The following is a 13,603-nucleotide window of genomic DNA, read 5'->3' on the forward strand; positions in this document are numbered from 1 at the left end:
AGGAAAAGAAATGCAATTTTTGAAAAAATGAAATCTCATAGTAGTAAGTATTTAAAAAATGACCCAAGAAAACCAAATACTTGCATTTCTTTCGCTGGTCAGTACTATATACCCTATTGATCCTTTTCCAGCACCTGAGCTTGAAGATGATTCTGTTTCCATGTGGCTTCCAATAGCAAAAGTGTTAAAGGTAAAAATCTTTTCTAAAAAATATTTCATCACCACTTCAGTTATTTTCAATTATGAAGAGACAATAATTCATTGATTGAAATACAAGAACCTGTGATATCTATACTAACTATGATAAATATACCCATGAAGATCTGTGTTAGAACTGGTGTCAGCAACCCATGCTTGTCATACAGATGACTAACAGGATCAGCTGCTCAGTTTCACTGACTTGGTTGACCAGACTGGTCAAAACTCTTTTATTTGCTGACCGCTGCCATATAGCTGGAATATTCCAGAATGCTGCATTAAACTACAAAAACATGAGAAATTAGCATCACTCAATCTTGTTTGTATTTTTAGTTTGAAGTTACAAATTGACCAATGATTTCACAATATCTGAACATAGTGAAACAATTCATTTTTGTCTATATATATATTGTGAGAAATCAGCAGTTATGTATACCTCACAAGCATTGCAAGAATTATCTCCCTTTGTCATCAAAGGATCGGTTAATTATCAGGTTGAAGCCCAGATATGCCCATACTGCAAGGTTTGGTTTGTTTTCACTTGAGGTTCCCTGACCATTTTCGCTTTGCATTGTGTCGGTTTAATGTGAAATGAAACATTTGGCTTCTGACCCAACTGAAACAACAGAAATTCATACAATGTTAAATCTGTTATTGTGGAATTAGACTTAATGCATGAAACATTCATTCAAGTGACTGAGGACAACCTGGACAGTATACTTGTCAGAAATGTGAACGATCATGTAATGCATACAGTTCACTGATTTGGGAAGTGAATATAATGCAACAGAGCAGATAACAGTATCTCGATAAGGGCAATCTACCAATGTCAATGTATAATTTAATACCTCACCTCTAGGGGTGCAATGGTCAGCCATGCACAATTAAGTATGTATCCTGGTATGCAGCTCTCAGTTCGGTACAATTTGGTTCAGTTCATTAAGAATATGTTCGTGGAAAAGCGCTGTCGGTTTGATTAAAGTTCTGTGGAAAAATTGTCTTGGACTTGGGACTCAAACAAACGTGATCTCATTCATCCATTCGAATTAGCATCAGTTGTTGACAATAGCGGCACAGAAATATCAGATATGGTAGCTACCTGAAGATGTCATCTAGCTTTAAATTACATGGAATATTTGTGACAACATTCCGAAAATCATATGCATAAGATGAGTGAGATGATATTTTCAGTATGAAAACCAAACATAACATATTTTCAAAGCAATTTTCACTGCACCGAACTGAAAACTAAATACTGCAGTATTTCAGCCCTGCACACCTCACCTCACCTCATCTCACCTCACCTCACCTCACCTCACCTCAATCACCTCACCTCACCTCACCTCACCTCACCTCACCTCACCTCATATTGTACTCCTGTTCCAGCTATCAGAGGACCAGATCCCGCTGATGGCAATACAGAACATGGTCCGACGTCACGTTAAGTCTCTACGACAACAGACCACCGGAAACATGGACAAAAACAACTGTGACTGGAGCTTCGACCAAAACACTGTTGCTTTCCTGGATAAAGTGAGGGACTTGCTCATGAGTGTGTCCAACTGTGAGATGGGTCTAGCCTGTGCTACCTGGCTCTTCAAGGAGCTGCCCATGGGTGAGTATCTGTATATCTGGCTATCCTGTGCTACCTGGCTCTTCAAGGAGCAGTCTATGGGCGAGTATCTGTATATGGGTCTAGCCTGTGCTACCTGGCTCTTCAAGGAGCAGCCTATAGGAGAGTTTGTCTGTATATGAGGCTATCTTGTGCTACCTGGCTCCTCAAGGAGCAGCCTATGGGAGAGTCTGTTTGTATATGGGGCTATCCTGTGCTACCTGGCTCTTCAAGGAGCTGTCTGTGGGTTATTGGCATGTACCTGTGAGGCCAAACTGTTTTGTCATAACCAAAACAAGAAATATTTTCAATTAATGCTGTGCCTACCATTATATTGCATAATTCTGTATGCAGGTGGGGAGAAAGTGATTGCTCTGAAAGGCTGTGTGATGTTTGCTGAGAAATGGTACAAGGCCTGTGATGAAAAAACGCAAGTAAGTTAACCAGCAGTCATGCTACATAGGAGACAATCATCCAAGTTTTTTATGGGAATCAAGTTATGGAGGGTGTATTTTCAGGACTTTCACATTTCACAAATATTTTCTACATCATCATTTCTCTGTTGAGAATAAACAGTTGTTTTCCCAGCACACATCCCCATTGTTTCTATACAGCAGGGCTCTGTTTCAAAGAGCTCTCGTAAGCCCAGAAATCTCGTAACTTTTCTAGTAGCATTCGTACGTCCATAGGAGGTACGATGGTTAGGAGAAAAGCTATGAGAGCTTAGGCTTATGAGGCCCAGGCCCATTGTTTCTTAGCTTTCCTATCTTACTGATGCAGAAAGGACAAAGGGATAAAGCCCAGGCAGCGTACTTGAAGTTTGTGACAGTGTTCAAGCGTCTCTCAACAGAGCGTGTTCTGTTCATGAATGACCTGGCAGAGCCTGACCTCCTACAGCTGTGTAACAAGCCAGAGGACCTGATTGTCAAGCTGTATGATCACCCCAGCATCACAGCATCCTGGGACTGTGAGGTCAAGAAGCCAGGTGAGCTGCGGGGCAATTACTGTAAATCATGAGTGAATGGGTGAGTTTAGCTATGTGCCGCACTCAACAATATTCCAGCTATATGGCAGCTGACTGTAAATACTTGACTCTGGACCAGACAATCCAGTGGTCAACAACTTGAGCATCAATCAGCACAAGTGAGAACCGATGACATGTGTCAACCAAGTCAGCAAGCCAGACCACCCCATCCCATTAGTCCCCTCTTACAAAAAGCATGGGTGGCTAAATGCCAGTATTCTAGCCTGGACCTTCAACAAGTCCTGTAAATCATGAAATGAAAGCATCATGAATTTAATGCAAGAGTAATTATCATGATTAGACCTTTGTTGACCTACTTTCATATATTTGATGATATCTGTGAACATAATGGGTTGTTTGCCCCTCTTTCCGTTATTAAATGATAATTGTGAGCATGAGATTTTTCATGCTTTTTGTGAGCATTATGCATTGTTTGATCTACTTTCAAATATTTCATGGTAATTACATAGCATGTTCATCAACCTACTTTAATGTTTCTTACAGTGATTTTGTGTACAATGCATGGCATGACCTACTTTCAGATATCAATGCTGTTGTGAAAGAGATCAGTAAAGTAAATGACCTTGAACTCGAGAGCATCTGTTTTGATCTAATCAAGAAATGGCTGCCATCTGTGGAGGCAAAGCAAGAAGCTGAAGATGTAAGGAAAAGTGTCCTCAGTTGTGCTGTTATAGCATTCTAATATTACATGAAAGAATGAGTAACAAACTGAGTTAGAGAAACCCTTGTTGACTTTATGTGAATCCGATAAGTATGCTTCCTGTTCAGTTACTTCACCGACTGCTTAACAAGATCTGATTTGAATGACTGACATAAAATAGCAGCACAGTTCAAACTGTTCCACCTACTTTGCTCTTAGATATGCCATTTATGGTAATATTGTAGTTGCGACATTATATTTTTATAAATGTACCTACTGGACTTCAACAAACAAATACATCTTTAAGGGAATAACTTTTTAATGTACTGTTTCAATGAGAAGATAGTACACAACTACAAATATTTAAGTTGTGATACAATTTTTGCGATGTTATGGAGTTCATAACAGATATAACCTTTATCAGATAGCATCCCATTTTGAAATCCTTTCATTAATAACTCGGCTTTGTTTCAGACGATGACCTTCAACTTTGACAATCTGAAATTTGCCGGAGAGGAACCAAGACATGATGATGATGACAGCCTCAGACGGTAGGAATCAAGCACATTCTTCACTTCCAATACTTTACTCAATGAGTCAGATCAAGATTACTGCCTGTGTTGCACACGGTTAGAGCAGGTCCCTCGCGATGTATCCTGGAACTAAGGATTGTTCAGGTGGTCAGTTCGAGGCTTTTGTTGACAACGGATCAGGTGTCATTGTGCTTTGATGACATGTATCATTGCTCGAAATATCTCCCACTGGATAGTCTGGTCTAACTGTATTGTATGAAGCAACAAACTCATGTGCAAATGTATGCACTCTCTCTCTCTCTCCCTCCCTCCCTCTCTCTCTCGCTCTCTCGTGCGCGCTCGCACGCATGCACATGCACATGCACACGCACACGCACACACACGGTATTGCCCCAGTGGAGAGTCTAAGTCAGAGCTGATCCTGTGTGCCTTATGGTTTATACAAGAGAAAAGAATTGATCGGGCCCAGATTTCTTGAAACAAACTTTTTACTAAATTTTCAAAATGGGTTTTACAATTTTAAAACAGATGATTTTTATTAAATTTTAACTCAGCTGCATTTTTAAGATAAAAAAACCCAAGCAACCTAAGCAATCTATCCACCAAACTCAAATTGTCTACTATGTTAGAGTTAAATATTGATTTCACTTGATTTGGGAAATGCATTTTCTCAAATTTGCGTAAAATCTCTGAACTTAAGTCAAAACTCAGACTTAAGTTTGTTTTGAGAAGTCGGGACCAGGTCTGGTGACTTGTCAAAATCCTTGTCATCTTGCCTGGTGGATCATCGTTCATACTGTCGATCACTGGATTGCCTGGTCCAGACATGATCCCTGACAAACCAGCTTGGTGTGGCTGGAATATTACTCGCTGGTGTAAAGTTACATGTCTCTGTGATGTGTGATGAATTTTAGGGCGTATGCAATGAAGTATCTGTGAGGTGTCACGCTATCTGTGGTGTTGTAATGTATGAGAAGAAACAATGTGATGACTGACCGTGTGTGTGGTATTTCATGTTGTATGTAATGTGAGAAATTAATCTGTTGTGTGACCCGCATGTGATGTGTGCATTATCTACATGATGCATTCCTAGTGATGCATCATGTGTGGTGTATGGCCCTATAAAGATAATGGTTTAATCATCTTTTGCATGATTCACTGTGATATGAGATTTGCATATGTAAAACGGCATTTACACGGCAAATTTGACAGCATGTGTTGTTTTACTTTTAGTTTGACACGTGAAGGCTGCTTAGTATGTGTATATGTGATGTGTGACATATCTGTGTGTTTTCAGAGTGATGTACATCATGAAAGGCATCAACAAAGAGGACTGTGGCGTTACAATCTTCAACTTTATCAACAAGGTGAAAGGCTGACTACAACTACTCCACATTATTTATCACAACACCGAATGATGTGTGAAAACAGACTTACAATGTTACAATGTTTGGACGCTGAACAGTTAACGCTTAAATTCCTTACAGTCAAAGAACTGATTTGAATTAATTTTGCAGGACAGTGAGACCACCAACCAGTGCCGAGTACGAGGCCTCCAGTGTCTTCTGCAGGTGTTCAGCAGTGAGGACTTAAATCGGATATGTGACAAATCGGCAGAGGAACTCAGGTCAGTCTTTCTGTATTAAAAACATTCCGTTCAGTTTAGTTTTAGTACAGCCTCAGGAAATTGATTTTCATTCTGACATGTCCATGCAGATAATTCTGTGTGACTTTGTGATTTTGTGAGGGGCACCTGGTCAAAATTTGATAAAATAATTAAAAAATAATTATATACAACCCGCTTCTTGTAAGTATTATCTCTTGCTAGAAAGAAAATTTACTGGTCGATACAACATTCATCTTCTTCCCTCTATTTTATTGATTTCTTTCATCAGTTACAGAAGGAGGGGAAGTTGAAGTTTTAGGTCCCTTCATTATCTTACCTGCAATTACTGAATACTTGAGGTGGATCGTGTTTCCACATGATTATTTCATTAATTCAGTTTGGATGATTCTCATTGGCCATACAAATTATTTTGGATTTATAGAAAGTCCATCTCCCTTTTTAATGATTGGTGGATCTGTATCACATGATTGTGATCGTGGGCTGTGATTGGTTGCTTCAGTGAGATGATGCATGTGCTGCTGTACCTGGTTGAACTTGAAAAGCTGCACATCCAGCATTCAGTGAAGACTTTCCAGGAATGCAACAAGGAGGGTCTGATCATGGGGGTGTGGAGGAACCATAACCATCAGAAGACGGTACAGTGGTCAGATCTAACACTTACTGATCATTAGCGCTGCAATGATTCACCCAGACTTCGATTTGATTAGTATTTTTATATCGGACCCTCGATTTGATCATTTTCAATTCGATACCTCATGACAGTAAAAACTTCAGATTTTATTTCACTCTCCAAGTTGGCATTATTAGCATGAAATCCTTCATCAACTTGGCCATGTCTACTAGCAACAATTCTCATTGGATAATTACCCCAGTTTCAACCAATGACATTTAGTCTTATTCCAGCACTCGAATCTGCTCAAGCTGGACTCATAATTATAGTGTGGCTGTATTGAAATAATTTAAACAGGTATTCAAATATTGAATCAAACTAGTGACAATGGTTATCAAAAACTGAAACTAAGGTGTCAGATTTAATTTTTAATGAATCAAAGCGAATCATTGCAGCCCTAGTGATCATTTGACACTATATATGGCTACTGTAAAATTCACTACAGCATATCTGTGGGACAATTTGATTTGACACTGTGAAGCCCGTTTCTGATATTCTCTGCCATAATACATCTAGAAATTGTTAAAAGGGATATAAAATCTCTCACTCACTCACTCATTAACCAAGTCCATATTCTCAGATTTCCAGGTGGACAGAAACTGTGTGTTGAGTGGTTTGATCTCTCCAGCCAGATCTGCTCTTGGCTGCTTTCCGAAGATAAGCCATTTTGTAAGGCTATTGTATCCAGTGTCACCTGATTAGTCAATGGGATAATCTTAGTACATCTCATGAACTGGAATGTGGACAGTTGCATGTGTTTCAGCAATTACTTTAAGCCTTTCATAAGATGCGACTAACAGGACTGGTGGTCAGACTCGCTGTCTTAGTCAACAGATATCATAGTATCTCAGCTGCCTAGATCGATGTTCATGATGTTCACAGGATTGTCATGTCCAGACTCGATTATTTACAGACCTCCGCCATATATCTGGAGTATTGAAGAATGACAGTAATAAAAACAACAATCAGTCAAACAAAAATGTCAATCAAACAGATAATGTGAACATTACTAGTCGTAATCTTAGCGTGTACATTTTTCCCTCTATGTCATTGTATCCCAAATGCGTAGATCAATAATCACAACATTGATCATTAGATTATCAGGTCCAGACTTGATTATTTAAAGACCTCCACCATATAGCTAGAATATTATTGAGAGACAGTTATAAACAACAATCAATCAATGGAAAATGTAAACAAACAGATAATGTAAACATTACTAGTACAGTAAAATACTTTGATAACGAACTACAAGGGACCACTGACATTAGTTCGTTATATCCGTAGTTTGCTATTCATGAAAATCCCATTGAAAGAACAATAAAACACACTACGTGTATACAGTACAACACATTCCTACTCTGTTTATTCATGCATGCATTCATTCATTCATTCATTCATTCATTCATTCATTCATTCATATTACGTTCATTTCAGTACAAAGTCAGTGATCTTACTCTGTGTACACTTGACCAACTGCAAGTCAGCAAGTGAATCTAAAGAAGACATGTCAGTTGTCTTTGGTGACACAAGAAAGTTCTTCAAAATTTGTAGCGCCATATTGGCTTCTGCGAATGAAGGTGGGGCCCGGTCTGTTTCATCAATGCTCATGTCGTCATCATCGCATTCCGAATCAACTTGGGATATTCCGTCGCGCTGATCGGAAACTGTCTTTACGATGTTGTCAGTTTTGAGACTGGCCAAAGTGAGCATCGCTAAATGGCAGTGACACTGATTGAGTTCACTCAGTTCGTTATTCACACCGTTAATTAGTGTTACCTGGGACTCGCGGGGATTGCAAATCAGTTCACTATAGCCATTAGTATGTTATATAGAATTCATTATTCACGGCTTTTTTATATGACAATATACGGAGGTTAATTCGTGACTTTTAAAACAGTTCGCTATAGCCGTCGGTTCATTATATCCATGTTTGTTATGAAAGTGTTCTACTGTAGTTTAATCTAAGGGTGTACATGACCTGTATGTCCAATGTCTGTCTCCCTGCAGGGTGTGCTGCTAGTGGCGGCACTGTGCCAGGACTACAAGGTGTATGACACACAGCTGTGGAACAACATCCTCACACAGATGTTGGGGCAGAGCATGGTGAGATCTATCGTGTCTATTCCAGCATGAAAATCCTAAAAATAAACAGTTTTTATCAGAGGACATTAAGTGGGCACTGATAAAAATTAAAAAATTTAAGAACCATGTGTCTCCGCCTTTGCCATTTTTTTAAACTGTGTCACCTTGGCCTGTAAATACATGTGTTTCAGAAGAGTGAAAAAGGGGCAGATTGGCAAAGGGAATTAGAGTGACCTCCCTTCCCTTGTACAGTAATGCCCATGATAGTTCAATTGTAAAACACAACTTCTTTCCATTTCAACACAAAGTGCTTTTTGTTTTATGAAGATGCATGAAAATATATCAATATTGTTCAGAAAAAAAATAAATGATGTCAGTGGGATAAAAAATGTAAGTAACAATTTCAGAATACAAAAAAAAATATAGTCATAAAAATTTGCAGTTGGTGGATCTGTTTTCACAGTGTATATGCATGTTGTGGAGATGTGAGTTGCTGTATGTGTTCTATCTGAGCCTACCTTTAACTTACACATCATGTATTTGTGTGTGTGTTGTAGAGATGTGAGCTTGAGCAGGTGCTTCTTCACCTGTGCGGTGTAGCAGAGGTCTGGTCTGTGCCCATCTTTGTCAAAGTGTGGCAGTCTGTACTCTCTACTCCACTCAATAACAGTAAGTATTAAAACAATGATGTCCAAACACTAAGATTTCCTAAAACCACTTGCTTCCTCACACCATAATGTCTCTGTGTCACCCATAGATACACTGATAGATCTTTAGTAAGTTCCTAACTGCCTTAACAATCTGGACCCCGTATCAAACTTTACTAATGCCATTAGGTTGTGATACAATAAAAATTTATAAACATCATTAGGGTTTTAATGTTGCTCATAGTCAGTAAAGTAGTGATACAACCAGATCTGGTTTATTAAGGTTTTCGGGGGGTTGGACAAGTGAACCAGCTTCATGTTTTGTCTGGTGAGTGTAAATTTGTACATCTGCTGTGAAAGCAGGTTTTGCGTGTACCCACTATAGTCTTCTAAAGCTTAGACTTCATACCATGATGTAAGTCTGTTTATCACACTCAACCTGTTTTCAACATTTGGCATTAACCAAAGAAAGCCAGAGAGACACACAGACAATGTATGTATTTGCATAGGGGTATCTTGTACCATCACAATTGTTGAACACAAACAGGATTTGCACTCTCAGGTGATGATCTTGTTTAATGTTCCAGTGTGTTCCCCTCTCAGTGACGACCAGACCAAGGATGTCCTCCACTACTTCAACCTTCTGTCAAGGTTTGCTATAATGCTGTCAGATGAAGTTCTGACATTCTGTACCATTCATCACATTGGTGTCATCTTGACCTTGTCATCTTTGTGCATTGACCTCCCCGCTTCCTGCCTTTGTTATAAATGGTTGAAACGGTACACTCTCTGACACAGTACAATACGTATTGCAATACAAGGCCTTCAGTTCGGTCTGTTTTGGTTCGGTACATGAGATTTGATCATAGCGTAGAAAATTTAGAAGAAGAGTCAAACCACAGAGGCTTGTATTGCTGACAATAGTACTTTGTCACTGACAGCAATCTATATGTACCTAGGATGTACTATTTTTTAGCAGTAAAAGTTCTTGTGAGCCAAACCTTAAATTGTTTAACAGTCATTTTATGATTATGTAGAAATAACGGTACAAAATCGAAAATACCAAACTTCTGGATAACAGTACAGTATACTGAACCAAAGGCAAAATACAGTCAAATCAAAATGATTTGAATGACAGTGTCTCGAATATAATTCATAACTCGGAGTATATGTCGGTCCTGACCATTTTTTTCTACCCTCATAGACAAACCAATGTCTCAAATACAATGATAAGTGGAATTTATAGTTTGGTCCCCAGTGATTCAACTCATCAGGAGTTGACTGTACAGCGGTTCTACAAATTCTGCAGTGTACTGTTTCACCCTTACTGTGATCATTGCACATTCTCCCAACTTGCATTGTTCTATCTAAACATGTTAACTTGTGCAGTCACTCTGTATAAAAATAAAGATGTTTACCATAAAACATGTCTTGTATTCATGTTGTCATACTGTGCAAGGGATCTCCCATTTTCGACTAACGTTTACAAAAATACATGATGGCTTTTTCAGGCTCATCAGGGCATTTAAGCATGACTACCTAATGTGGCTAGTGCAGGTTAAATATGTATAATTAATGCTGACCTTACCACAGCAGTTAAGTAACCTCATTCTTGATTACCCACTGAAGCATAAGAACAATAATTGCTCTCCTTGTCTTGTTGAGAACACAGTATTTATATGCTACACAAAGATTTTTAACCTTCCTTAGTAAATAGAAACTGGATTGTGTGATATATTGATGCAAATATATCCTGTCGAGGTTTACAGGACTGCTCATCTTCAGCTTTAGGATGTTACTATAAGTTAACCAATAACTAGTGCGTGAGTGTAGTTTTACACTGCTTTTAGCAATATCTGAACATATTGAATATATAAAGGGAATCAAACCCAAGTCTTCAGCATGATGAATGAAAGCTTTTACCACTGGGCTACCCTACCACCCTTATTGGTTATCTGAGTTAAGCTGAATAGGTATTGAGGTGTCACAATGATCTAAAGCAGTTATACCATTAATGAATTAGTAATTAGTCATCCCAGGTTGGTAGAGCAGTTACTGGTAACATTGGCTTATCATGTCCAAGGCTGGGACTCAATTGCTTACAGAGGAACGGTTTCCTGATGGTATTTCTGGAATATTGTGCAAGGTTTCCTGGAACCACACAATAAATTTGTTTTTGCTTGTTTTTATAAATCCAGATGTCCAGTTGTGACCAGCCTTGACCTTGTGTCATTGAGTAAACAGTTCCAGAACCTTGAGCTTCCAGTGTGTGCAGCTGGCTGTCTGCTGATGTCACCTACCTCACCCCGACAGAAGGTCAAGGACATCCTAGATGGACCTCACCATCTGGAAGACATTGTACATCTGGGACAACTTGGACTCAATGGCTACTCAGTAAAACAGGTAGGTTTTCAGGAGACACTTGGCACTGAAATACTTCATTTTAATGATTTTAATGATTATCAAGAATTTTTACAAAGTACATCTGTTCAACTCGGGATAAAGTCTACATAAAATAATTTTACTTTTAACTTAATAATCATTTAACGGATTGTTTTCAGAAATGTGTAATCGTTTCTTTTAAAGGAAATGTGCAGTAAAAAATTCATTTTGTCAATATTGATCATTTTTAAACTGTTTGAGCCCTATGTTGATGTGTTCTTTTCCAGATGAAAGAGTTTGTGTATGAGGAGATTGAGCTAGAGAAAGAGTATGCCAGTGTCAGTAAACACCAGCTGCCGGGTTTCATACACTACATTATCACGCAGAGGAACATAGACGGAATGCTGGTGTTTGCCCTGGAGAACAACAGGTAGGTCTGACTTCATAGGTACAACCACAAGCATTTCCAGACTTATTGTTTATATCTGCTGTCAAGTAGTAAGACTGTTGCTGCCTACATAAATACCCTCCACCCCATGCATACATAATGAACAACTGCAAGATGGAACTCCTGACAAACATGCAGGGTACTTGGACTTATAAGGGTGGAGATCCAGACCCACACCCTCTTCTTCTTTCTCTTTCTTTTCTCCCCCTGCCCCCTCTCTCTCCATTTTTAGGTCCTTGCTGGTAATATAAGAGTCCTGTAAAGTACTGACATGGTGTAGTGTGTGTTGTGTCAATTACTTCAGAGCCTGCAATGAATCAGTGCTGATGTTGACAATGGTCATGACTGATAGGTAAACCAGTGTTTGCAATACTTTATTTTACCACTTGGCCAGGCTTTATAATCTGCAGGCCCTGAATGAAATCTGCACGCCCTGAATGAAATCTGCACGCCCTGAATGAAATTCGCAGGCCCATTTGTTAAAGCGATGAAAACAAAATAGACCACACTGTCCACATGTGCAGTTTCACACTGTTCCTTAAAAATCAGATGGTGGAGCCTATGCTGCAGAGAGGTTTTTATTTCTTTCTTTTTTTTGTTTTTTTGGGGGTTTTTTTTTATTTTATTTTATTTGTTACCGACTGGTGTTAACATGCAAAGCACTGAAATAGCAGGAAGTGAAACAGTCAGTTGTCATAACAAACTGGATGATAAGTAATTCTCAAATGTTAATACAGAAAAAAATATGAAAGATTAAAATTGGAAACAAAAAAGACATAATTTACTGAGAGCTACAAGGACCTGCAAATATTTAAAACCGATGGCCCGATACAATAACAACTGGCACTGGGCTTCCAGTCTGATGATTATTTTGGACACTGATGTGAACTATTCTTGATGCACTGTTGGTGTGCTCTTGGTATTTTTGTGCATTTCTCAAGTTGAAGTATTTTGTGATTTCTGTGTCCATTCTCTTCATTAATTTGTCATGTAAAATGTTGAATATGGCTTTTGGATTCTAGGGACCTATGTAAATACTACCCAACACATTCATCATTCTGTCAACTGAAATTAAATTCTAATGGTGATTTGCAAGTCTAGTAACAAGTTTACTGCAGCAATATCCTGCATCTATCTCACAGCCTGCAATATAGGGAAATTATATCCAAGTGCAGAGCATTGCATGACAACTCAACATGAAAATACACTAAGTTTAAAGTATTGTTGGGTGTCAATCTCAAGTGAATATGCCAGTTCCATCTGAAAGAGTTTTTGATTTTTGTTGGAAACCTCTTGAAGTTTCCCAGGGCTTGTAGACTTGTTTATTTCACCAATCACTGCCAGCTTTATTCTGCTAATCAATCACTGATTGATGGAAAGGTTATTGATTCTCAGTTGTTAGCGGCTTGTAAAGTAAATATTCCCTGTGAACAGATTCAGTGTAAAAGATGTATAATAGAATAATGAAGTCTGTGATATTTTTATGTCATGTTTAGGTTCTTCACACAAGCTGTTTGCAAATTGGATTACTCTGTCTGCCTTCTGTGATTTATAGGGTAAAGTTCTGTAGTTAAATTGTCAGAGACATGTTTTTTTAAAAACAAACCGTCACATGTAAGTGATTGAAGTGATAGTGTAGAAGTCTTCAGGAAATGACTTGATCAGCTCATTGTGATGATTGTAAAACATGTTGAAGAACAATAATCGCTGAAAGCA

General features: G+C 38.6%; 1 protein-coding gene across 1 annotated transcript in view; it reads left to right on the forward strand.

The window, feature by feature from the left end:
• Positions 1-13,603, forward strand: part of LOC137295070 (kinetochore-associated protein 1-like) — a 73,882-nt gene that overhangs the window by 58,186 nt on the left and 2,093 nt on the right. Inside the window, exons 47-60 of the mRNA XM_067826341.1 lie at positions 132-190; positions 1,585-1,813; positions 2,165-2,244; positions 2,591-2,795; positions 3,377-3,495; positions 3,970-4,046; positions 5,326-5,395; positions 5,546-5,655; positions 6,155-6,290; positions 8,336-8,431; positions 8,968-9,079; positions 9,645-9,708; positions 11,256-11,460; positions 11,727-11,869. Coding sequence (XP_067682442.1) covers positions 132-190; positions 1,585-1,813; positions 2,165-2,244; positions 2,591-2,795; positions 3,377-3,495; positions 3,970-4,046; positions 5,326-5,395; positions 5,546-5,655; positions 6,155-6,290; positions 8,336-8,431; positions 8,968-9,079; positions 9,645-9,708; positions 11,256-11,460; positions 11,727-11,869 — 1,705 coding nt within the window. The remainder of the gene's footprint in view (positions 1-131; positions 191-1,584; positions 1,814-2,164; positions 2,245-2,590; positions 2,796-3,376; positions 3,496-3,969; positions 4,047-5,325; positions 5,396-5,545; positions 5,656-6,154; positions 6,291-8,335; positions 8,432-8,967; positions 9,080-9,644; positions 9,709-11,255; positions 11,461-11,726; positions 11,870-13,603) is intronic.

The sequence above is a fragment of the Haliotis asinina genome, chromosome 8 (genome assembly GCF_037392515.1).
Source record: "Haliotis asinina isolate JCU_RB_2024 chromosome 8, JCU_Hal_asi_v2, whole genome shotgun sequence".
Taxonomy (NCBI): domain Eukaryota; kingdom Metazoa; phylum Mollusca; class Gastropoda; order Lepetellida; family Haliotidae; genus Haliotis; species Haliotis asinina.